The 24,448-nt window shown below is 40.3% G+C and overlaps 2 protein-coding genes across 3 annotated transcripts; both read right to left on the bottom strand.

Annotated features, from left to right (window-relative positions):
* Positions 1-12,188, bottom strand: RB195_000647 (uncharacterized protein; the record flags this gene model as incomplete). Its single annotated transcript, XM_064197104.1, has 10 exons — positions 1-108; positions 1,467-1,570; positions 6,085-6,175; positions 6,427-6,609; positions 8,805-8,902; positions 9,001-9,094; positions 11,025-11,143; positions 11,698-11,828; positions 11,918-12,063; positions 12,120-12,188. 10 exons carry the CDS (start codon positions 12,186-12,188, stop codon positions 1-3), a joined length of 1,143 nt encoding a protein of 380 aa, XP_064052985.1.
* Positions 12,189-13,842: 1,654 nt separating this feature from the next.
* Positions 13,843-23,907, bottom strand: RB195_000646 (uncharacterized protein; the record flags this gene model as incomplete). 2 transcript variants are annotated; one of them, XM_064197102.1, is made up of 30 exons in its annotated part: positions 13,843-13,959; positions 14,560-14,655; positions 14,715-14,827; positions 14,887-14,998; positions 15,052-15,138; positions 15,204-15,281; positions 15,707-15,805; positions 15,888-15,998; positions 16,063-16,163; positions 16,383-16,507; positions 17,537-17,639; positions 17,706-17,792; positions 17,850-17,984; positions 18,065-18,221; positions 18,376-18,489; positions 18,545-18,698; positions 18,761-18,906; positions 19,551-19,715; positions 19,765-19,805; positions 19,865-19,935; positions 20,001-20,138; positions 20,305-20,411; positions 20,473-20,579; positions 20,641-20,689; positions 20,765-20,902; positions 21,395-21,525; positions 22,259-22,361; positions 22,472-22,621; positions 23,614-23,714; positions 23,793-23,907. In XM_064197102.1, 30 exons carry the CDS (start codon positions 23,905-23,907, stop codon positions 13,843-13,845), a joined length of 3,351 nt encoding a protein of 1,116 aa, XP_064052983.1. The 2 variants fall into 2 exon arrangements, with proteins under 2 accessions (XP_064052983.1, XP_064052984.1); XM_064197103.1 differs by having other exon boundaries at positions 23,793-23,895.
* Between the last annotated feature and the right edge of the window lie 541 nt (positions 23,908-24,448).

Genomic DNA, 24,448 nt, shown 5'->3' with positions numbered 1-24,448 from the left:
CTAGTCGGGCCGCTGCATTTCTCGAGGAAAAGGATTTTCAAGTCGAGAAGGATCTACTTTTGGCATAACTGATCGATAGGCTGAAGCGATTTCAGCACTTCGTCGTTGCTGCAATTATTAGATAAGAGAACACCTTAATTTTACTAAGAGTGACTTCTTCATATCTAAAAATTCGTTATGTATGTTTGTATGTAACATTACAATGATGTATAAAGCATAAGGACGAAATAGGTGAAGTATCAAGACATATGTATTAATAAAAAGGATAAAGTCTCTGGCGTATCAATCCACTTGGGATGCGCCAACGCGTTTTACTGGAATTCGTAATCGATGAGGTTTTGGAACGCGTGTTGGCCTATACAATGACTTGTGGGGGCCAGCTAATGGTTAAGTCAGTGTTTTTATCCTCCCAGCCAAGTCTGGCACCATTTTATCGACCCCAGAGGGATGAAAGGCTTGGTTTGCACTAGGGTGGTTTCGAACACTCGACCGTGTGGCACTCGACAACGGACCTCTAACCGACTGCGCCACAACCGTCCCTATGTATTAATAACTCGGTGGAAATGAATGAAAGTGAATGAAAGTTTGTTGGCAGAGCTCCCCAAGACGTACACAGAAACCTGGATGTTACATGACATGAGGTCAGCGTGATTATAGCGCGACTATACACTATAGTGCTCTAGAGCGCCCGCAAGAACTTTTTACCAACCGTGTGGGTAGCAGGAGAGCACGTTGCAGAACATGCTTTCCCTTCCATATCTTATTAAATATTCTGTGTCTTATTATTAAGAACCATTTCCAGCTTTTTGTAATCTCCACGGGACCATCATAAATCACCGTGACACCATTGTAATTATTGTCCTTGAATAAAAGTGTCATTTCTCTTCGTCTCGATGCATTTTTTTTTCAGTTACAGTCTGTACTATACTGTGGCGGTTCTTTCTATGTATGATCCAAGTTTCATCGAACTATGTTATTTGGCAATGGCACATCATGCGAAAGTTACTTTCGTCCCTAAGTTTTGCACACCATTATATGTGAATGGAAATGGGACCCTATTATTTTTTGAAGAAAACTATCCTCCTTAAAGGCATCACCCCACGAATCAGGGGTGGGGCGGGTTTCAAGTGGGTTATGTCTATACGGAGTCGTAGATTATGGAGAGAAGGGTGATTCCGTCTATCTCTTCCTAATTGCCATAAAAAACGGCCCGGAAGATACCGCTTCGAGCGTTCTGACGCGCTATTTTCTACAACGAGTTCGATTGGAGCGCACCAGCTCTGTGCACACGCCGCATTTTCCAGGCCGTTTTTTTTACGAGAATTGGGAAAAAATGGACGGAATCACCCTTCTCTCCATAATCTACGACCCCGTATTGGAACTTTCCACCTGAAATCCGCATCACCCCAGATTCGTCGAGTGATGACATTAATGGAGATAGCGTCACTTCATTAACCAGTAATCACCTTTTCATTTTGTTGCCTCTTCCCGGCTGCACCAGCCTTTCCTCGCGATCTGGGGGCAGCGAGGATTGTCATGATCGTTTCACGATTTCCACGAAGTTTCTGACCTGAACTAGCAAGAGAATTTTTCTTCTGCAAGGAGCATTACAATTTCGTCACTTTTTAACGTCTTACTAAGGGACACAGAATACTTCGGTTGACAGAAAGGAACAGAAAGAATTACAGAATGTGTTATTCAAATTCACTATTTTTTAACATTAAATGCTTCACTGCTTTCGAAAATTATCGGTTTTGAAGAAACGCGATGCCGACTCGTTTCTCGGGCGGCTATATTTAACTCTCACGTTTCTGGATTACGAGGGGTTTAAAAAGGGTTTATTAGATCTCCATCGACAATGAAATTCGCTGAATTAGCTTAGACGATATAAGATCCTCATGTCAGATTCAAGGACGTTACTTCGAAGTGGGACTCCTCGCGGAGGAAATGAATAATCTACTCAAATGTTGGAAATAGCATTTAGCGACAACCACTCATGTAATCGGTCAGAGGAGAAAATGTGCGGAAATGTCAGCTTCGGATCGCCAGATGAGAATGAAGAGAATATTGGGGACATAAATAGTTATTTTGCGACAACAACAAAACTCTTCTATTGAAGGCATAGAAAAAAATGAAAAATTTAGTTTTTTTTTCGCGACTACTCTTCACATAGTATTGTTAATTATTGTACTATTATTACTAATATTACTACTATTATTATTTGTTACTATTATTATTCTAATACTATTGCTGTTCTGCGGATGATATTCTGGAGTTTAAGAAATTAATTAAAAATTAAATTAATTTTTAAAAAATGAACCTGGACGATACCTACGATGAGATTCGTTGCAGATATATTGAGTTCAATTTTCTATGCGACACATTTTGTTTTGTTGAACTTAATAGAAAAATCGAACGACAAAAAAAATTGCGAAAAAAAAAGTTCTGCAAATGAATAGATTCGGAAAGCCAGCCAATCATCAATATCATCATCATTCTCAGAAGATTTTCTTCTCGTTGTGAAGCAGTTGACCTTCGATCACAGCGAGGCCTAGTGGTGAGCAGCACACTCTCGGTCGTATGGGACAATACGGTTCACTGATGAGCCGTTCACTTTTTTTTTCAAGCGTTGTTTTTCATTTCCTGGTCTTTTGAGAATCTGTTGTACTCACTTGGTTTATAAATATTTAGAAAAAAAAAGAATAAAGTCACTGGCGTAACAAACCACTTTGATGGGAAAACGCGCTTTACTGTAATTCGTAATTGTTGAAGTTTTGGAAAGTGTGTTGGCCTATACAATGACTTGCAGGGGCCAGCCGATGATCAAGTCAGTTGAAAAATTCGGGAAAAAGTGAAAAAAAATGAATCTCGGCATAGTTGAATGTAGTATCGAGTTTGATAAGCTCTACACAAGGTTGGTAAATAAATTTATTGGCTAACGTTTCAGCAATATCACCTTCTTCAGAACCTGAAATGGGCGATTCAATCTACAATTTAAACGACCAACCTCTCCGCAACTAACTGATAAACTTTTGAAATTAGGGTCCAAATCGAAGCGCACGAATTTAAAACGTTGGCTCGAAAATCGCCGGAGGCATTTTGGATCCAAGCCAAAAACTCTAAAATAAACCGCAAGGGCGAATTTCTGTCGATAACGCGGGTACTCGCGCCATATCTCGAATGGTTCTTCCGATCCGAATGTGACATTCGAACTATTCGCCATTCGTGACATGAGGCGTCTCCGATCTAAGGTGAGCATTCACTGTAGTCGCTAAATTGGTGATTCAAAGTAGGCGTGAAGTTTATCAGTTTAGTTGTGGAGAGGTTGGTCGTCTTGAAGATTGAATCGCCAATTTCAGACTCCGAAGAAGGCGATATTGCCGAAACGTTAGCCAACAGATTTAATTTTAACAACCTCGTGTACAGCTTATCAAACTCGATACTACGATCAAGTCAGTGTTTTTATCCTCCCAGACAAGTGTGGTACCAATTAATCGACCGCGGAGGGATGAAAGGATTGGTTTGCACTAGGGCGGTTTCGAACCCTTGACCGTGTGGCTGCACTCTAATCGACTGCGCCACACCCGCCTTTATTGTGATTTATTGTTATTATTTCTTTGTTCGAACGTAGTTCACAAAAGTCGATTGGTCCAGGATATTTATTGTTATCATTTGTTATTAATTCTTTGTTCAAATATAGCTTATAAAAGTCAATGGGTTAAACATGTGTATCATATTTAACGAACTTGGTCATACTTCTAATAAATAAACTAATAAAAAAACCTCTATTTTGAGCATCTGAGCGCAGTATTTGGAACACAGCCTGTAGCTTGAAGTATTGTTTGCAATAATGTTAATGTTCATCCCTACCTATGAAGAGTTCCATAATTCAGGCACTAACTGTCCCCGTGAGACAGCTTCTATGTCATGCATATTTCATGTAGAACATTAACATTTAACTTCTTCCGCAAAGACTTGAATTCTAAAATTTTCTACATCAGAATATTCCCAAGTAGGGTAAATTTCGTTTGCAAAATTTCTAAATGTTCGACAGCCCGAGAAATTTATTTGGGAGATCCAATAGTCGGATAATGTCGTCAACACAGCGTTGAGTTTTGCAGGACTTGATCCTTTCATCCAATACGAACGTAATTGTGCAGTTTGGCCGTGACAAACTGACGTCTGGTGCAATTGCAATTGTAAGCGGTTGGGCTCGAAGTGGAGCGATGAGACTCTCGCCTAGCGCCCGCATCCTGATTGGAGCCGCTGAGCGAGGGTCCCACCGCGGGCCCCGCCGCAAGTACACCACTAAGTCAGGTCGATTTGGCCCGATTGTGTGCACGCAATGCACCCGCTACTCGGATTCTGCTCCTCCATGTCAATAAAAGATAATTTCTAAATAGAGTGAAATTAGGTTTATAGTCGGGGCAAGACGACATGAACCACGGTGCAGCTGCGTTAGCGGTTGTGGTCGAAGCGGCTCGGTGGAGATAGCGGTTGGAATCGAGGTGGGACCATCGCGAACCGCAAGAATGAGCGGTGATAGGAAAGATCCTCGGTAAATCCTAAACGCTACACTCCAACTGAACTGTGCTTCGTGTCATTTTGACTCTACTACAATTAGGAAACCTGCGGGAAAATATAGAGTTCGTGGTTGAGATTACGAGTATAAGAATGGCCTCATTCAATCCCCTTCATCGTTGTGAAAAATGGCGTTTATTTCTACGAGGTACGTTAAAGGTACCATACCACAGCATACCACGAATCTGAGGTGGTGCGAATTTCAGGTGGAGTATTCGTATACGGAGGTGTGGTTCCGTCCATTTCTTCCTAATTGCCGTAAAAAAAACGGCCCGGAAGATGCGGCGCCGCACAGGGCTGGCTCGCTGCAACCGAACTCTTTGTAGAAAATAGTGCGCCGGAACGCTCGAAGCCGTATCTTCCGGGTCGTTTTCTACGACAATTATGAAGAAATGGATGGAATCACCCTCCTTCTCATAATCTACGACCCCGTATACGAATACTCCACCGGAAATCTGTACCACTCCAGATTTGTGGGGTGACGCCTTTAAAACGGGCCACCCTCATACACGCTCCGGTTTCCTCAGAAGCATATTCATTGGTTTTACCCAGTAGGAACTAAGGCGGTCTCCCATCTCATTTTTTCTGGATGATTACGAGGAACAGGCTACGATCATATTCGTAATCTACACTCCAAACACTACATTTGCTCACAGGTTTTCCAATTACGCCAGTCTTGCAACACGCTGGCTTTAAATAACGAGGAAGGTACCAATTTGATTTGTCCGCGAAGCAGTGCTGAGAGTGCCGAAATGTCAACAAAAGGATGGAAAAGGTTGCAAATGGTTGCTTCTTAATTTTAATCGAACAAAAGGTTTCATATAGATACTTCAAACACAGGTAAGAAGTCCAGCTTACAAAATGAATACATTTGAAGTCGAAGAACTTCCACGGTGCTCCATGCAAACTTATAAACTGTATTAAAGAGTTGTCAGGAAACGAAAGAAAAAATGAAGCGAAAAAATATGAATAAATAAATAAAATTTAAAGAAATTTACAACGCAAGATGTGAAGGTCCAGCAAAAGGGTCCAAAGGTGGAAAAGAAGAAAGAATCCATTTGAAGTAAAAAAAAATGCACAGTATTGTACTGTATCTTAAAAAGCACACAAAGCCTAGCTATACTATCTCCGTCTTATGCCAAACGCTTGTAAAATAATATATAATAATTAAATAATACATAGAAATAAGATAAAATAAGTGTGCTTGATATGGATCCTCCAAAGTGAGGGTTTTGTGAAAATCTCGGAGTTTCTTTTTGCGATTTCTTTTTAGGACTCAGAATGGGAAAATCAAAGGTACACAGAGATTAATCTGCTGACCGGTCCGGTCCAAAGCCCAGCAAATTCGATACATTTCCTTATTATGGACCATGAATGGAGCTCAAACGTGGACTCCCATAGGATCCGTAACATTTCGTATCATTTTATAAGCGTTTATAAGCGTTAATGATAGTTGCCTGTGTTAAGGGAAATTTTATTAGTTATTGGATAGACAGTACGTACCATCCGGTCCAACACCAGCGGCTAAAGTTTGCGTTATTTGGGCTTTTCTTTCTTCGAATTGGTCACCGTACACTATTTTTGCGATGTTTTCCTAAATACACAAAGCATTGTGCAGTTGACGCTGAAGTTTTTCCTTCGAATCCGTTCTCTTTTGTGTTTGATCGGGTCAGAAAAAGAAGTTGAGGGAGCGTATGCGTGTCAGTTGAGGAAGATACATGAGTTGTTTCAGAGACGTCGTATTCACAAGAAAAAAAGAATAAAAGGTAGAGAGGCTGTGCACGTGCGCACCTTCCTTTATCAAGATATTCAACAAAAAAAACAGAAGCAAAAATAAAAACAAACCTTTACGTCTGCTCCATTCTTGAGGACATATTCCTCCAGAAAAGCAGTCATCTTGTCCTCTCGCTTCGATTTTATGGGCGGCTTTGTTATATCCTTGCTTATAAGAACAATTGCATAAATTGCTGCAGGTATGTAAAAAGCCGCAACGTAGACATAATTGTACAGTCCATTAATGACAGCTTCCTGGAAAAGTGCGGAAATTAAATGAAACATGGGAACATCGTAGAAAAACTTTCCTCCATACTTGTCTTCTTAAGTTCAGCCGGACACGAGGTAGTTGAAATCCTTTATTCTTCGCTAGGATTCGTCGAGTTCGCCTTCTCCGGAGCCTCAAGAGATGAAATCGAACGTGATTTATCCGGTCAAACCTTATATCGCTCAACAAAGAAAATCCTAACTGTACTTTACAGTCTACTGGTAAATCACTTTTGTTTTCATCCTTTCAGGCACTGAAGGAGGTGAATTCGCAGCAAAATTATCAAGGAATAAAGGATTTGAACAACCTCATATCAGTTTGAACCTAAAAATACAATTACTGGATCATCATCGGACCCGAGATTCATTGAAAGTCGTCGTACATGGAGATATTTCTTGATATTGAGCATTATCCCCAAATCCCCAAGTCGCCAAAGGCAAATTTCAGCGACGACTTCATGAGAAATGAATGAATATACATGCTTCATTCAGTGTACCTCATCCAGACAAACGTATGTGCAGGTAGAAAATACTTGTGATGCATCCTCCTTCTACCTATTTAAGAATAAAGTATTCCGGTCAAGCCATTAGTCGCTTTAGCTTCTTGTCCTTATAAAAATTTAGTTTTTTTTTTCCATTGTTTGCCTCGGCACTAAACTTTTTCCAAAAGTTCTCAAAAAAAACCTGTACCGAATCGATTTTGAGTAACTGTCCTTCCTTATCAAACATGATTTCTGGACATCGAGCTTTTCTAAGCGATCAGCTTCGAAGAGACGATCCAAACGTAACTTGAAGGCAGCATTATTTCAGAAATGATGCCTAGGACAAGGAAATGTTGTTAGAGCGGGAGAATTGTTTGAGTGAATGAGTTCAGCCTTCTTATCTAGACTGAGCAGGGACCAAAGGAAGCGGAAGCACAAACCCTGCTACCCTCAAACAATGCTTGAATGTCTCGTAAGACCCTAACATTAATCGGAAAATTTATTGACGTCCTCGATCACGAAGTATACGCGCTCTCCACCTTGCATATTAGTATTTTTGCACATTTAATGTGCAAAAGGTGGCTTCTCTCGCATACGACGCACGGTCGCTGGGCTCCGACTGCCGCGACCGCTCATAAACTTACCTGGCTGGGAGGCTCTCGCGATCATGAAGGCGGGACCTCCATGGAGAGGCCCGTGCATTGCACTTTCGCACAGGCTGACCTGTGTGGCAGCCTCGAGTTGAGGTTAGCCAACAGCTAAATTTTTGCGTGTGGGGCTGCGTTCGCGCGGCCCTGACAATACAGATCAATCAATCGATAGTGAGAACTGTTCTGACCTAGTGCGCGATTATTTTGCTTTCATCCGCCTTTTTGTTTAATTTCAAAATTTACAAAACTAATTGTTAGTGGCTAAATTGGTATGCTTGTTTTTTCCATTTCATTGCAATCAAAAAAAAATTTGAGAGGTCGCCAGCATCATTGGATTTCTAATACTTCATCGTTTCAGAGTTCTTCGGAAATTTTTTCGGACTTTCTGCAAATTTGCGTACCATCACCGACTGATTTTTCATGTGTTGCGGCAGGAGTGTCTGTCCGCTGCATATACGAAACTCGGACAGCGGCCGCTACCAAGTGGGGCGCTTTCAACACTATGTCCTTTCCTGACTGAGTCAAGAAGTATGAGGTGGAAAAACTAAGAATGCCAAAATTGACCTTTACTTATTTGGCAAAGCTACTTATGCGCTATTTATTCCAAATCAAGCGAAGTGATTGTATTTCTGCTAAGAATACGTCATTTTTTGTCAATGTATTTTTTGTCACTACTCATTTATTTTCATTTTGTTTTGAAACTTGATTTGAAAAATATTCCGAAAAATACAAGTTTCTATGAATATGTAGAGTCTAGCCAAAACGACCTGAAGTTTGATGTGATTGCGTAGGCGGCTGCGCTCGAGGCAAGACCCCTTGGTTGCTACAATTGGATGGGGGAAATAAGTAAGGGTCCTACCTCGAGCGCAGCCGCTTACGTAATTGCACCGGGTTTCAGATCATTTCAACTCGACTGCAAATCAAATCCTCACTTCAGGTTCCAATCATATTCTTAGAAGATAGCTTTGAACATTCTCAAAAAATCAAACAAATGTTGACAGTATCCTGCAGAGAAGAAGAAACAACACGAAGATAGCTTACGATTCCTCACCGATTTTGAAACAATATGAATAAGTCCAGAACCCAAAATATTCCCATCCACGGCGCATTCATAGTTCCCAACGTCTTCTTCCAAAAGAGGCCAAATATCTTGAAAAAAAAAACATGAGTTCTGAGTGGGCCCTCCATCTTAATTCATACAATACATACAGAAAAAAAACAAAAATATGGCATACAAAAAAACCAACTTAATATCCCTTCAGTTGATATCGTAACTCTCCAGTCCAGTTTTCGATTTTGAATGAGTTGATTATTGACATACCAAGTAACTGTAGTGTCCACCTTAAAACGAAAAAAGCCGAACGACTGTCATCGATAAAAAAAACCACAAAATTTTAAAAATTCAAATAAAAAAAATTTAATTCAAAAAAATTTAAATTTAAATTTTAGCTCTTCTTCTACAGTCGCATCTCTTTCACTTCTACATTTACATATTTTCTCCGAAATAATTTCAAATCAGATGACCAACGACTACAAGAGAAACGACAAATAAAATTAATAAAATTACATCTAATTCCTCTGCAATTTCTATAATAAACAATTACAGGAAATTGTTCGCATACTAACAGGGATGTAATCTCAACTAACAGAAATCGGACTGGATATGTCTACATATATCCAATAACGAGATGTAGAGCAGTTGCTAAGAGATCCGGATGTGACTACACAGTTGATGGTTCAACACCGCTTTATTCGCAACCAATCTTTTCATCACTCCGGATCGATGAATTGGTACCAGACTTGCCTGGGAGGATAAAGACACCGACATGATACATCGGTTAGCTACGGGAGTTATTGTTAAGGTCATTGCTCGTTCATAAAACTTCAGCTACTTTGAAGTACAGTCGAACCCACCCAGAGCGGATTTACACGCCAGAGGATTTATCTTTTTTACTTGGTTTTCTACGACTTGGTTATGACCCCCAATTTCTACGTTTGCTACGCAATTCCACTTCGACATAATCAGATGCACACGGCGACCGTCCGTTAGGAGAATTCTAGTGGCGGCTGCGCATATGTAAGCTTCTAACTATGACCGAAGTATCAGAAAAGTTGGTGAAAGAGAGCATACCACGAGTCTGTCCTGGTGAGGAAATCCGCGAGAGAAGCCAGAGATAGGGTTGCAGATTCTGGAATCTGGGGTCTCCTAATCCTAATTGTCGTAAAAAAAAGAAATCGCTACAGTTCCAACTAGGTACGTCAGAATGCTTCTCAATGTACAGGTTTCGGTCCTCTTAGCACCCTATTCATTGGTTTTACTTAAATCGGCTGGTGAACAGAACAAATTAATCTTTGATCGCTCGCAGAGGGATGCGGCGAGTGCACAAAGGTGCAACTGAAATTGTCTTTCACGCCTTTTTTCTTAGGACGATCAGGAAGAGATGAGCGGAAATACCCCGAATCTTGTAATCTACAAACCCATCTCTAGCTCTTCCTGCGGATTCTTTCACCACGTCAAATTCGTGGTATGCCGCCTTCAATAACGCTTTTATACAAAACTACTCGAAATGTGGTTCTAACCTTAGCTTTTCAAAGATGTTACTATCCTGTCTGTCTATATGTGACCTTCATGGTATATATTTACCGTATGCACATAACTACGTGATCCCTATTCCTGTCTTATTGAAGCTACATATAGTTAGTTCTTCCTTGTTACCTCTATTCATATTCACTCCTACATACTGAGTAGAGAGTGAACTTTTCGCATCTCTCCCCTTAACATTGAGCCTTCTAGTCCCCTCTTTCCCCTTTCCCCTAAGGGTAAGGGAAGCGAAGCAGAGATCTATTTAAAGGCATCACCCCACGAATCTGAGGTGGTACGGATTTCAGGTGGAGTATTCGTATACGGAGTCGTAGATTATGGAGAGAGGTGTGATCCCATCTATTTCTTCCTAATTGCCTTAGAAAGCGGCCCGGAAGGCACGGCTTGGAGCGTTCCGGCTCGCTATTTTCTACAACGAGTTAGGTTGGAGCGCACCAGCAGTGTGCACACGCCGCATCTTCCGGACCGTTTTTTACGGCATTTAGGAAGAAACGGACGGGATTACTCTTCTCTCCACAATTTACGATCCCGTACACGAATACTACAGCTGAAATCCGTACCACATCAGATTCGTGAGGTGATGCTTTAATTCTACCTATACACTCTTATGAGTTTCTAATCCATACAAACTTTTATTAATTCTATGAAATATAAGATTAGTGAACCTACATAATTCCCCCAACTCTTTCGCATTTCTTCGTTACACGTCAAAGAGAGGCTCACTCCTGATATCAGTTCGTGAGAATCATGCTTGTCCTCGAGATCAATTTCAACGCTTTTCATTCCACCTAGTAGAAATAGAAATCAAACAGCTTTTCCTGAACTGATTTATAGAAAATCTGCAGATTTCTTGCTGAGAACTATCCTTGTTTTATAATGCGGACTGGAACAGTTCTATACACAGTTAAACATAATATAAGACCTGAAGATGGCCTTTCAAAAGTGAACAGCAATAGATTTACTTTCCCAAATGTATAGTAATGTCGAAACAACAGGAAGCACGCTGCAGTTGTGTAAGCGGCTACGTTCGAAGCGTCTCGGTGAAGCGTAGCGGTTAGGATTAAGGAACCTAAATAGTTCCCCCAATTCGTTCCGCTTACGCGACAGCACCGTGCAGCATGTCGTTTTGACCTTACTATAAACTCGGTGTCTCATGTCTTCAGCGCTCAAAACAAAAAGGAAAATGTCTTTTCTTTTCTATTTCTATTGTGAATATTTGTGAAAAAGGAATGAAACTAGGAAAGTAATTAGCTGTTACTACCAACCGCATCATCATGAATTTGCCCAGAAAGTCCATTTCTTAATAAACAGACTGTAGCAACAAACCGTAACCTAGACTTACCAAGAGAAAAAGCACTCATAAGAGCTCGTTTAGTCCGTATACTGAAAATCGCCTTCTTTTTCCGACGTTTTAGTCGCTGCAGCAACCACGGCGGAAGAAAACTCTTTTTCGTTGTCGTAGGAAGAGGGGTTCTAAAATCGATGATATCTGAGGACATTTCCCTGGCTTTGTAGAAAATCCCATTGTAAATAGTGTAGTACAAGTGGATCAGCTAACAGACGTTGTGGGTGGAAGAGGTGGACATCTCCTTTCAGCTACACGAATTGCCCTCTCCTCCGCTCTCAACCAATTACATTCAATGTCATATTGGAATTTATTCGCATCCGCTAGCCAAGACTTTGCTTTTTTCGCTTTTTCCTTCAGAATCTGGATTTTTTTTTTGTAAAATAAATTCACACGGAAGTGTTTGTTCGATCACTTACTGAAGCTATGTCGATCACTACGACATAGTTGATGCATAAAACAGTGAGAACGAAGAGCTTGATAAGCATTCCCACTATTCTCCAGGATGGATAATATAAATTACAAACAAACCCGTAGATTTTTATGTGCTATCTTATCATCAGAAAGCGTAACATGAAATATACACGAAATTCCGAGTCTTATCCTGGCGAAATGGAGCGTAGCGTAGTCGGTTAGAGGTTCCGCTGCCTGGACGATCAATCGGATGTTCGAATCCGCCCTAGTGCTCACCAAGCTTTTCATCCCTCCGGGATCGATAAATTGGTACCATACACGTCTGGGAGGATAAAAACACTGACTTGACATATCGGCTAGCCCCCGCAAGTCATTGTATAGGCCAACACACGTTCCAAAACCTCAACGATTACGAATTACAGTAAAACGCCAGTAACTTTATTCTTTTTTCTAAATAACAATAAACCCAGTGAGTGCCACAGATTCTCAAAAGACTAGGAAATCATGAAAAGCAACGCTTGAAAAAAGTGAACGACTCATCGATGAGCCGCATTGTCCCATACGACCGAGAGTGGGCTGCTCCCCACTAGGCCTCGCTGTCGTCGAAGGTCAACTGCAGTTACACGTTCGTGAACCTCAAAGGATTCTGGATTGAAATGCACGTGGTGGCGCATCTCAAGCGGATCTAACGCCAGAAACTCTATCCTTTATCCTTTATCGTGGTTGGACTTGAATTTGAAATATCCTAATAAATCAACTCTTTCAGGCTCCCCTTCTTCTATACTAATTTCCAACCAAATTTTCAACCTTGACACTGCGAACTAAATTCATAGTTTCTTGTTGTTCCAACGAGGTTTTGATGGGATTCATTAATAAGAGGTCTGACGTTTCCACAACCTTGCCCTAAAGGCATCACCCCACCAATCTGAGATGGCACGGATTTCAGGTGGAGTATTCGCACAAGGGATTGTAGATTATGGAGAGAAGGGTGATCCCGTCTATTTCTTCCTATTTGCCGTAAAAAAACGGCCCGAGAGATGCGGCGCGTCACAAGGCTGGTGCGCCCCTATCGAACCTCTTTGTAGAAAATAGTGCGCCAGAACGCCCGCAGCCGTATCTTCCGGGCCGTTTTTTTACCGTAATTAGGAAGAAATGGACGGAATCACTCTCCTCCCCATAATTCACTATACCGTATACGAATGAATACTCTACCTGAAATCCGTACCACCTCAGATTCGTGGAGTGATGCCTTTAAACGACTATATCCTCGTACGCCTTATCCGACCAGATTTCTATTGCTCAATATAATCACAGCTTTTTTGCAAAGAAAAATTAACTCAAAAAGAATCTAAATACTCGCAAATGACATCATACGTTAGTTTTCAGTAAAATAATTTATTCAGTAGTTTTTCCATAGTATTAAATCATTTAGTGTGTACACAAGTTCAACAATATACCCATTCGAGGAGAAGCGTATGTATAACAAACATTATGAACGAAGAGAGATATTAATGAAAGATCTCAAATCATTTGAAGAAACAATATATAGAAGTTAGACTAGATCAATTTAAGAACATACAAGGCGTGCAAAAATGCTTCAGTAAAACTCGTTCTCTGTGAAAAAAGAGTCTATTTTGACAAAAAAAAACCGCTGAGTAAACAAGTGATTTCGAACGAGGTCAACGCTGTCTACAACGAGCACTTCGCGAGAATGTAGGCCACGTGAAACTACTGGAATGTATCAGCCTCTTGTTGATAGCAGTGTTGGTATGCTGTACGGACGAGATTATATGGAAAGCAAGCTTCGAGCACGTCCATCGACAACCATCTGCATTTGTTCACTATCTGAAACTTTACCTTGAGCTATGATGTACTAATAACGATGATTTGTCTTCGAGTCCATCTATAAACTACATTACATATATGAGGTCGGAGAGAATATGTGTTAGTCATAAGAAGTATTTGAGTTGTAAGGGACGAGTTACGGGCCTACATAAACGCCGGCACCTTTGCGAAGTCCTGAACATAACTAAGGATCTGTTTCTTAAAATTACTATAAAATTTAGGAAATAGCAATGGATTTAAGTGGTTTGTTTGCGATTGCAAAGGGTTTGCATCCTTATTTAAAAGTCATATTCATATCTGTTCATGTACACTAAAATTAGTTCCGCAATCCACAAAGATAGCATGGATAATATTTCCTAAAATTAGCTCGAAACAAACTGCAGTGTTTGCACTGAAGGTGGGGGGTTTAGAGTTTCAATGGAAACGTAAAACTTGATCGTCGAAAATATGATAATGTAGAGAAATTTACATTGCAATAAAATTTGAAAATATCAAGCGGGATTAACGAACGTCACCAATCAATTCGTTTAACTATCAACGAGATTTTTGTCCATCCAATACGAACAGATTAATGCTAGGTACAGGAACAAAAGTACTTGCCTGTTCCAGCATTATATAGAGTGCAGATTGATTATTTATTGTATCCTGTCGACCGTCCATCTCTTGAGCTGCTCTTAGCACGCTACTTGACGCTAGCTAAAATCTCCAATCTCTTGAGCACCTCTTAAGGTTATTGTAGAAGTTTATTTACTTACTGCAAGGAACTCCTTCATCCGTAAGTGGATATCACCTCTCCCGTGATGATGGAACAATGCTCCTGCCATCGTGTTTACGGCCAGTGGAATGCAATGTGTGTTGTTCAAACTAGCTAAATAAGGCGCACTGAGAATTTCATTGAAAGGAAAAGGACACTAGTATTTTGTCTACCTCGTAAACTTGGTTTGTATGTCGCAGACTCGACAGTTGCTAGTTTTGGAAGACTAATCGCTATAGCGACCAGAAGTAGACAACTTATCTGATAATGTTCGTCCGGATTTATCTACAAGTTCACAGTTGTCTCGTGATAATGGAAGAAAAGTCAAAAGGTTATACCTGCACACTTTGAGCACGAACAGCATTCGACAGTGCTATATCGATAGGTCCTTGTACGCCCATAGCAGCCCCAAGTTCTCCCAGCGCCTAAAATAAATCATTCTGCAACATCTGCAACATACTAAACATTTTTCGAGTACTTTACAACTCACAGCTTTCCCTGCTTCATCCATGCTGTTGAACAAATTCGCAAACGATGATGTGAGGAAAGGCAGCCGGTGCAGTAGAACCTATAACCGACTTTAAAAAAACAGATACCTAGGATTAATGTAAATATCTAAGCCAGTATGTGTTGGCTTGCACCAAACAATCTACTCGAGTAAATTTTTGCTAGATTCGAACTGTGACTGAACTGAAGATGTGTTCAGTTCTTCACCGGATATACCAAGAAGTTCTGCCATCCAAACAAGTTGATGCATTGATCTAAAAATTCCGCACACAGTCTTTCCCCCGACTGGTTCCTTAATAGATGTAAACTGAAGCTGCTATTCTTCTTGATAGGCCTCCTCGAAACCGTGGGAAGTAATCAAGAGAAAATAGTAGATTGTACGGAATGTTCTCCCATACTGCTTTCCAAGCGTTTACAGTTTGTTTGTGAAGAACACAGAACTTTATTCACAACATTAAACATTTGCTGTGCATTAATTCGTCTTACCTGTTCCAAGGCAACGTGCAATGCGTCTCTGAAACTAAATATTTGTCCAATTATAGACGTCCGTTGCAGAATTGCATCAGCAGGTGAAGTTGTTGCTCCCTTAACATCTTTCCATAAGCTACGCATCCTAACGACTCATTGCATTGCATAAATAAAAAAAATCACTGCGCAGTAGACGCACCTTCTTTTCTTTCGGCTCATGTGAAAGAACTTGCATCACTTCTTTCATGCGTTCGTTACAATCAAAATTTGTTCTGGCTGTGTGAAGCACTTCCCTGTTGGCGAGCACGATCTGAAAGATGATGGAAGTATGTTTCAAAAGTCTATGGATAGTTTAAGGAGTAGTGTGTACCCGCCTTGTTCAATTCACCGATTTGGCTAGCAACATGCCATGTCAATCTCTCAGCAAGATACTTAACCCCGTACGGTCCTATGATTTGAGCTAGACACCGCAGTTCTGAAAAGGCGAATCAATAATAGAAATAAATGAGACATTAAAATGCTACAACATTGAAGCAACGAGGCTCCAAAAACCCCAAATAGTCACCTTCGAGGGTAATGGTCACATATTTTTACTTTTACTCGCAATAGATAACTTATCACTGTTGGAGAATGGTGGGAAGTGTTGTTGACGTCTATCTACTCGGTTAAAAACAACTTAAATGATGAAAACAACCTCGAGGGTCTGTGTACTGCTCGGGAGCGAACTCATTTCCTTCTCCGCTTGAGATCATCGCTTGTAGGTGTTCGCTCCACAACATGTGACCGGCCGATGCCCGTCGCAAAACTACTTCCAAGTACCTGAAACAGCCTGATTTAACACATGACTCATGGCTTGAACTTCCCGACTCTAATCTCTACCCTTCCGCGACTAAACGAAATAAACGAAATCTTTAAGTATAGACACATGGGGTTTTGGAACCGAAAAATATGGGAACTTGAAGTGAGAGCGCAAATAGTTTCACCGGACCTTTTTCATTTTAGAAAGTCCAATTATTCCGGTTAGCGTGAATCCGTTAGTTGAAAATAGGAGTTATCAAAGAAATAAACGAGTCAGGGGAACGGATGGGAGGGATTTCCGGACCATAGTTAGACTCGTTTTACAACTATTTCACCCGATCCCATCACTGGAATTACATACTGATCTGATTCTAATTTATAGCTGAATTCTACCGTTAACAACTTTTCAGAAAAATCTGATGCTGTAGTATGAGCAAAAAAAAAACACACTATCTTGCAAAATTGCATACAAGATTGCACATTGCAGGAAAAGGAAATAAAATATTCAAGGGAGAGTCGAAAAGAAAACAAACACAAAAACCTTTTGTTGCGGCCTCAAAGAGATAATGAAACCTTGCCAGTCAGAAACTTTGGTACGGTTTAGAGTGCCGTGAAAAAAGTTATAGTCAAGCTCTAAACACGGGTCGAGAGAGAAAACTTTGCTATCGTACATTTTCGATCGGAAAACCTCATTATTTAATTTTGTTTCAATTTAGTGTGCTTTGAAAGCTGAGTAATCCTCCATATGATTACATGCCATTTCGATTATTTCTCTGAGAAGTTTAGGAAATCGACCAGACAGTTCGTTTATTTCGACAATTTTCGCCTATAGCAAAAGACCCCAGCTTTGGTGGAGATGTTCTTGAGTTCTTTTCTAAATTTGCTCGATTCAAATGTATAACTTTTCAGAGTGACTATGCTCTTTGTATCCCTGTCCATGAGTTTTGACGTATAGCAATGGGCGTATAACACCACATAGCGTCTGCACGCGCCCTCTTGTTTGACAGAAAAAGACCAGATACTTTACACCTGTTAAGCATCTAGTCATACCATTTGGTGTAGATATAAGTCATAGTCTCTTTGTTGCGTGAGTCAAGCGGTTGAGTCTGCTGAAGGAGCACATTGTTGAACAGTCTGGTAATGTCCAACGGTACTAAAAATGCAGACGTATGCGGTTTTAGTCACATATTATAGTGACCTCAGAAAACAATCGACTTACCACAAGTGTCAATGTTTTGCAATACAGTCATGTAGGCCTGAATTATCATAAGGAGGTCGGATGGTCGACGAGGCGTTGAAGGAGACGCTAGAATCCTACGCTCTGAACTTCAATAAGGGATGGTAAACAAGAACAGAGTCGTACCAGGTTCAACAGCCATAGCAAGTACAAGGTCGACGAATTTATGCTCTATGTGTTGGCTCAGGTATTCTCTCGGAGCGAAGACGTGATCGGATATAAATAGCTGGCGATACTGACTTACACCGGTGCAAAGTTCGACTGAATCAGGGAGGTTCGAATACTAATAACAATCTTCATTAATGACACTTCTTTCCTTCGCACTATATGAAATGACTAACTAAGAGTTGTTTGTAGTTTATCCGGATAGGTCAACGTCTGTCTGTCGACACGATAACTTTCTTCTCCGGCAGGAGTTGGGTCCTTCTGCAAAGCTGCAGCAGAGGCATTTTTTCCTCCTTTACTCCGAAGCATCTGCGAGACTATTTGCCCAGCTATCTGAAGAAGTACAGAGTTCAGAAGTGAGTCAACCTGGATATATCTACAAATCTCTATGAAATGTATAGATTTACCTATATTTTCTAGGTTATTCCATTTTTGCAGAAACTATTTTTATTCTTTTTAAGGAGATACCTTATACTGTGAAACACACCGTGGTCGGAGACGTTTGCTCCGCCAATCGTAATTCGTACTCGCACAAAGCCCCAACTACGTCCGTTATTGACTGACATACATCATCCAGAATAGAATTGCACAATGCAAGAGACTGTAAATAGCGAATATGCAATCAAATCTTCTCTGTTTCAGGAGAAAGTGTATACCTTTTCGAGGATATGATTCTTTTCTTCGGGACACATGTCATGAAGAGCGGAACTGAAATGCCCGCAAATTCTAGCAAAGGACAACGCGAACCGTGACTGTGACGGAAACGTTAGGCAATTTTTCCACTGTCGTTCCAGAGTTTTGATATAGAAACTATAAAGAGAAGTTCAAAAAAAAAAACAATGCAGCAAAAAAGCAAACAACGAAAATCTTACCAATAAACGCTTAAGTCGCTAGTTTCTCTGAGCATCTCGTCCTGTAGGTCAATCATTTTCAAGTGGAACACATTAGTGTTCATAATGATGGCCAACTTTCGGTTCTTAGTGAGCGAAAATGACGACCTCGTCATGCTTGTTCTCGCCTGAAACAATCAAAGGTAGGGTCATATGAAAAGTTTTAGAAAGGAATGAGTGCGACTAGCTTTTAGCAATCTGAGGAACAAGTGCAGCAGTAGCAATCTGAAAGCCCCAAGTCTTCAACTCGAGATCATATGCAGAAGAAAAACTACTGCAAACCTTGTTCTGTTTTATACGTGATGTCCAAAATTATGTGATGTACTTGAAAGAACTAATTTAAAAAGTTTCTCACCGCAGAACTAATCTAAAGGAGCTTAGGATTGCGGTAACAGTAAACTTTGAAAGTTTAGAGACAATCTATTTGAGCTTACAGTAGAATTTATAGGAGCTGTTCTGGATTTTCGCTAATTAGCACTAAAAGCAAATTAGCCCTTCTGAAAAAAAGCCCCCATCAAACAAAAATTAGCAGATGGGCAAAAACATGTAACAGCATCAGAACACCTAATACTCTTCCAACTTCATATTGGAGGAAACAAACTATTTTTTCTCATGCCTTTGCCTGGAAAACCATGACAAAACGGAGGATGCGATAATACTCGTTGTCAAAAAAAGAAAATTCACTTGAATCTTGATGAGAGATCTGTAGTTTTCCAGTTTTGAAATACATACTAAAAATATAATGCTGCACATTAATAAGAACTGTTCTTACCTGGAAACGGAACCAATCCAAACGCAATGCCCTCAAGTCAGTGTCCGAGTTTATCGAAGAGATGGATGATGCAAAATCGGTCAGAATTGCAGCGTCGTCTTCATTCAGTTCGCCAATATTCGATACTAGTTCACGGGTCATGATAGCATCGTAGCCATTGACATACTAAATTAAGCGTTTGTAAAAAGCGAAATCACTAAAATTTGGGTTTTACCTTGAGATAATATCGCTGGATCACATCACTGTACTTGGTAACTAACTGCCGCAATTCAAGCATATAATATAGAAGTTCAGGGAGTTGACGATCGACCAACTCGTCACACTGCTTGCTTCCTTTTTTGCTCGATGAAGGCCACTCACTAAGATGACGAAGAAGCCATAAGACCTAAAATAGATTATTCATGAAAAGCATGAATGATAACTGTAACTGTGCACAGAATTCAACTTAACTCATCTCTACTGAACGACAATGCCATCCATACAAAAAGCATTTTCGGGCCCAGCAATCCTGGTTGATCTTTGATGAACATGCAAAGTTCACGCAAAGCAACTCGTAAGAACCGACGACGATCGGCGTGAATAGATGCACTGAATCATCAATATCATAATGGATGTAAATTAGCCACGATAAAGGTATTTTTGCTTAAATGATTAAAGCAGATATGGAAGCAAAAAAGAAAAAAAAACTGCTTTTAATGGGAAAAAGTGGTAAATTTAAACATGTGTGGAACAAAACTGTAGTGGTCATCAGTACCTCTGCTGCAGTGCAATCGAAAAGCAGTCCTTCACTTCTTGTGAACGCTTATGATATCCTTTTACAGTGTCAAAGAATTGCTGTACTTCGTGGTGAGTTTGGAAAATCTGAGAAACACATGAACTCCAGAAGCAAGATATACTTTAGAAGAATGCAAAAAAAAACAACCTCGTCCCTAAACAAACGTATACAAAGCCCCATTTGCAAAGACATTTGCCACAAATGAAAGATTGTTTTGTCATTTAACATAGAAGAATGACAGACTGTTGTACACACTGAAGAAAATTTACTACTATGAAATAAACAGATGTTGCAATAAACAGATTAAAAACTTACAAACAATCCACCGATCCATTACGTCCAACGATAAGTACTCGCAAGCTATCTAGAGAAAAACAATGAAGCCGGCAGCGGCAGATTCAAGAAAAATTCCAGAAAAAACCAAAGGCTTGAAACATACTGTATCTGTTTGAGCTGCGTAAAGAATCTGCTGAGGATTTGCAGTAAGAGAAAGGATCTGTGCATTCCTCCATGTGTTGGCTGTTATGTTTCGTCGAAGATATACAGGCGATAAAGAACAAAGAGCCGAGCAAATCAACTGTAAATAAGTAGACTTAGATAATAATAGTTACATGTATCAGGATTCAAATACACATTTATTCTCCTCAGCTACGCAGAAGGAACCTACTATAAAACTGTGAGGGTCTTCACTATATTCCAATTCGATGTACATACAAATTGTGGTTCACAAACTGATTTCTTTCGATACTGCACACTACTTCAATACAGTAAGCCGGTACTCTACGTACTGACCATAGCAACAAAAGCTTCCTGTGCGCCTATATTGAACTTTCAAAAACTTTCACTTTGATTTCTCAAACTCCGAAGGAAGCGACGTCGCCGGAACGTCAGCCGGAATAAACATGGATAACAATTTTAGTGGTCTGCTCAAAAGCACACAGTACACTATCCAACTCCACAATACCAAGGGGGTTGAACTAGAGATTTACTCAATGACATATTTGTATTATATTTATTATATTTTTTATTTCACTATATTTTGAAGAGGAGCCAAAAGCGGACAACATACGCGATTAAGGGGTCCAAGATCCTCACTCAGCTTTCGCATGGGGTGTTCGTAGTCCAAAACCATTTGACCGAGACGCGGAAAAGAAGATTCACTTTGCCCATGCGCCAAATCATAAGCTGCATTGAAAAGTCCTGAAAATAAGCTATGAGCTTGAGAAAGAAATTTTAGGAATCTGCTTTATTTTCTTAATCATAATACAATGGAAACTTGTCAACAATATGACCACCATTGTTAGTTGGTACATTGGTTCACCTAATAAGAAGTTTAGCGGTAGGAGAATAAATCAGGAGAATAAGGTGGATGAAATCCCACATCCCAGCCACCTCTTCGATTTTTTGCTCCTTCGTGAAATGGCGGCAAGCATTGTCGCATAGAAGATGCATTGAACCTCGTCTCAGTCACTTCCAGAGCAGGTCCTGCGAGTTCCAGGGAGCTGAGTGGTACAGATGACAGTGAGCACCTGATTGCGTGTCCTTGCGGAAGAAACTCAAAGTAGATCATCCAATCAATTCCCAACAGCGTACGACGAGGTTTGTCTTCGAAGTCAGCCTCCATCCTCCTCCTGAAACGGCGGCGGACTGACTGCAGTGCCGGTGGTGTCATTCGTGGAAGGCGATAGCAGGAAACTGTTCTTTGTGAAATTGAGGTTGAAGTCAAGTAAGAGCACATATCATAGTCGTGAACAAACTTGAAGAGCTTAGTTTGTGGAAAAGCTTGAAGAATGCTCTATAACTACCACATGTAGCATCATTAGTACCGTCTATATTCAAAAGTTCTTATCTTCATTTTTTTTTCTCACAAAACTTTCTCCCAACCTAATACTGAAGAGCATAAAAAGTGATATACAGAACCTTCAAAACTTACCTAGAACAACTTTGCGATCGTCTACGCGTGAAAGTAGAACCATAAGACAAATAAGATTTACGACCAGGTTGAGATATCCTGCAGTGAGCTCGTAGTTCAATGACTGAAACAATCCAAGTCAATTTCCTTACACAAATTCTTCTGCCAATCCAGCAGACCTCAACAAAAAGAAGAAACCGAAAGGAATAAAAGAAATTGTAATAAAGTACTCACAATGTCAAGCTGACACTGACAGGCATCCATTGTAGTGAGAAGCTGCATTATGTTGTCTTTCAACTCCATGAGATCAGCGAACGTGTAATAATACAATCCCAGTGACTTTATTATGTCTTCCTTCATGGTGTCGACGTAGTGAAAAGTAGACTGAAACGAAAAAAAAAGATGACATTACGCAAGTCACATGACTAAGGTCCCATAGGATAACAGCGCATGACAAGGATCACAGGGAAATTACATAGGCTGTGGACCAATTGGTGAAATCCACATATTCATTTTTCGGACATAACATTGCCCGAGAATACAATCGATTTTATGCATAAAGAAAGTGAAAATTCTTATGGGGAGCTCTGAAGATTCCCACTATTACCACAAATGCACTGTCGATGTCTTTCAGAGAATCGGCAGTGTAAGCGTTCTTTTCAAGTTTTCTGACTTTTTAGTACACAGTCTGGTTATAAAACCGTCAAGAAATAGTTGTCGACCGCCTAGGCGCAATGCAGCGATGCCCCATTGTGAAGCAAAAGTCCCTGGTAATGCAAGTAGATGAGGGAATATCAGAGGTAATGAAGTTTCGTTGATCCAAAAATAGCAGAATCAAAAGACAGCCAGAAAAAGAGATAAATCACAAAGAAACAAAAATCTAAACTTCTCCTCCAAATAGCACATACATTGCATTTGTAGTAGTATTGTGGCGTATCTCATAAGCAGTTTTCAACATCTTTCAGAAATCTGACAAAAACTGGTCGGATAGACTGACTACACGCAACGACAGCAGCGGAATGTAAGTGCACCTCAGTGAATTGTAAAGGAGCAAAGAAAACCTCGGAATGAGTATTACGTGAAAATCACTGAGAAGATGAAATCAAATTAAAAAGAAAGTAACTGTGGAGTCATATCCCTATCCAGAAAACGAAAAAGTTCCCCTCTTGTGGTTCCTAATCGGAGTCACTGATTGGGTGAAGGATAACACCTTCGGTACTTCCCAACCCTTGACACCGAGAACATACGAGTTTGGTGGTTTCACCAAACCTATATACCAAACTGTTCCAAATAACTGTTAAGGTTTATTATTAACTTGAACGATGAGAACCACATGCAGATTTTGACCAGTCTTGGAATATAGTGCTTCATCATACCGTATTGACCCTCGCATCCACGACCGGAAACTTTCGAGCAACATGCTTGATGGCATTCTCCATATGTTTGTCGCTTAGAAAAGCAGGTTTTGATTTAGGATCTAAATAAACAAAGCTTACTAAGATAATAAGAAAGAAATTTACCTAAACAATTCCAAAACCATTAGTGAAGCACTCACCAGCACATGCTTTTTTGATGTTGTAAATCCTTGTCAGCATGCCAACGGCACGATCATTAAGAATCACAAGTTTCTCAGCGATCTTTAGTTGGCTGGATTCCATCTTGAAGGCCATAACTAATCAAGAGGACTAGTGTAGCCCTCAAAAATATGGCTTCAAGCTGCTAATCCTGAAAGATTGTCAATAATTCTCCAAAATTGACAGCGATCACACGGGAAAGGCACTACAATATATGGACAAGAGTTAAGTGAAGTTAAAAAGGCTGGCCTCAACAAGTAGATAAAAATGTTTGCACAAACAGCGTTGTCAAAGTTGTGCGTGTCGAGCATTCAGCCTCAGTATCAGAAATTCAGTGCATCAATTCTCCACAGAGCAGATAATCTCTCTGAAAACTAAGTATGAGAATAATTGTCGAGTTTAGAAATCCAAAAAGATTGAAGTATTCGTGGATTGTATCATCGAGAAGACTAGTCTACAAACGATGTCCTGATGGTCAATCGGAGAAGGCCCAGCAGCTTTTATGCGCAACTATGTCGTATATACTTGGCATTTACAAAAATGCTTGATAAATATTTACATATGCGCGTGACATAGCTGTAGAGCTAAGCTTTATTCTACACTGGATGGGTCCTAAAAGGAAGAGTGATCTGGAAAG

Source organism: Necator americanus, chromosome IV (assembly GCF_031761385.1).
Source record: "Necator americanus strain Aroian chromosome IV, whole genome shotgun sequence".
In the NCBI taxonomy this organism is placed as follows: domain Eukaryota; kingdom Metazoa; phylum Nematoda; class Chromadorea; order Rhabditida; family Ancylostomatidae; genus Necator; species Necator americanus.
Note: the sequence above shows the minus strand (reverse complement) of the source record. Positions and strands in the feature narration are given on the sequence as shown.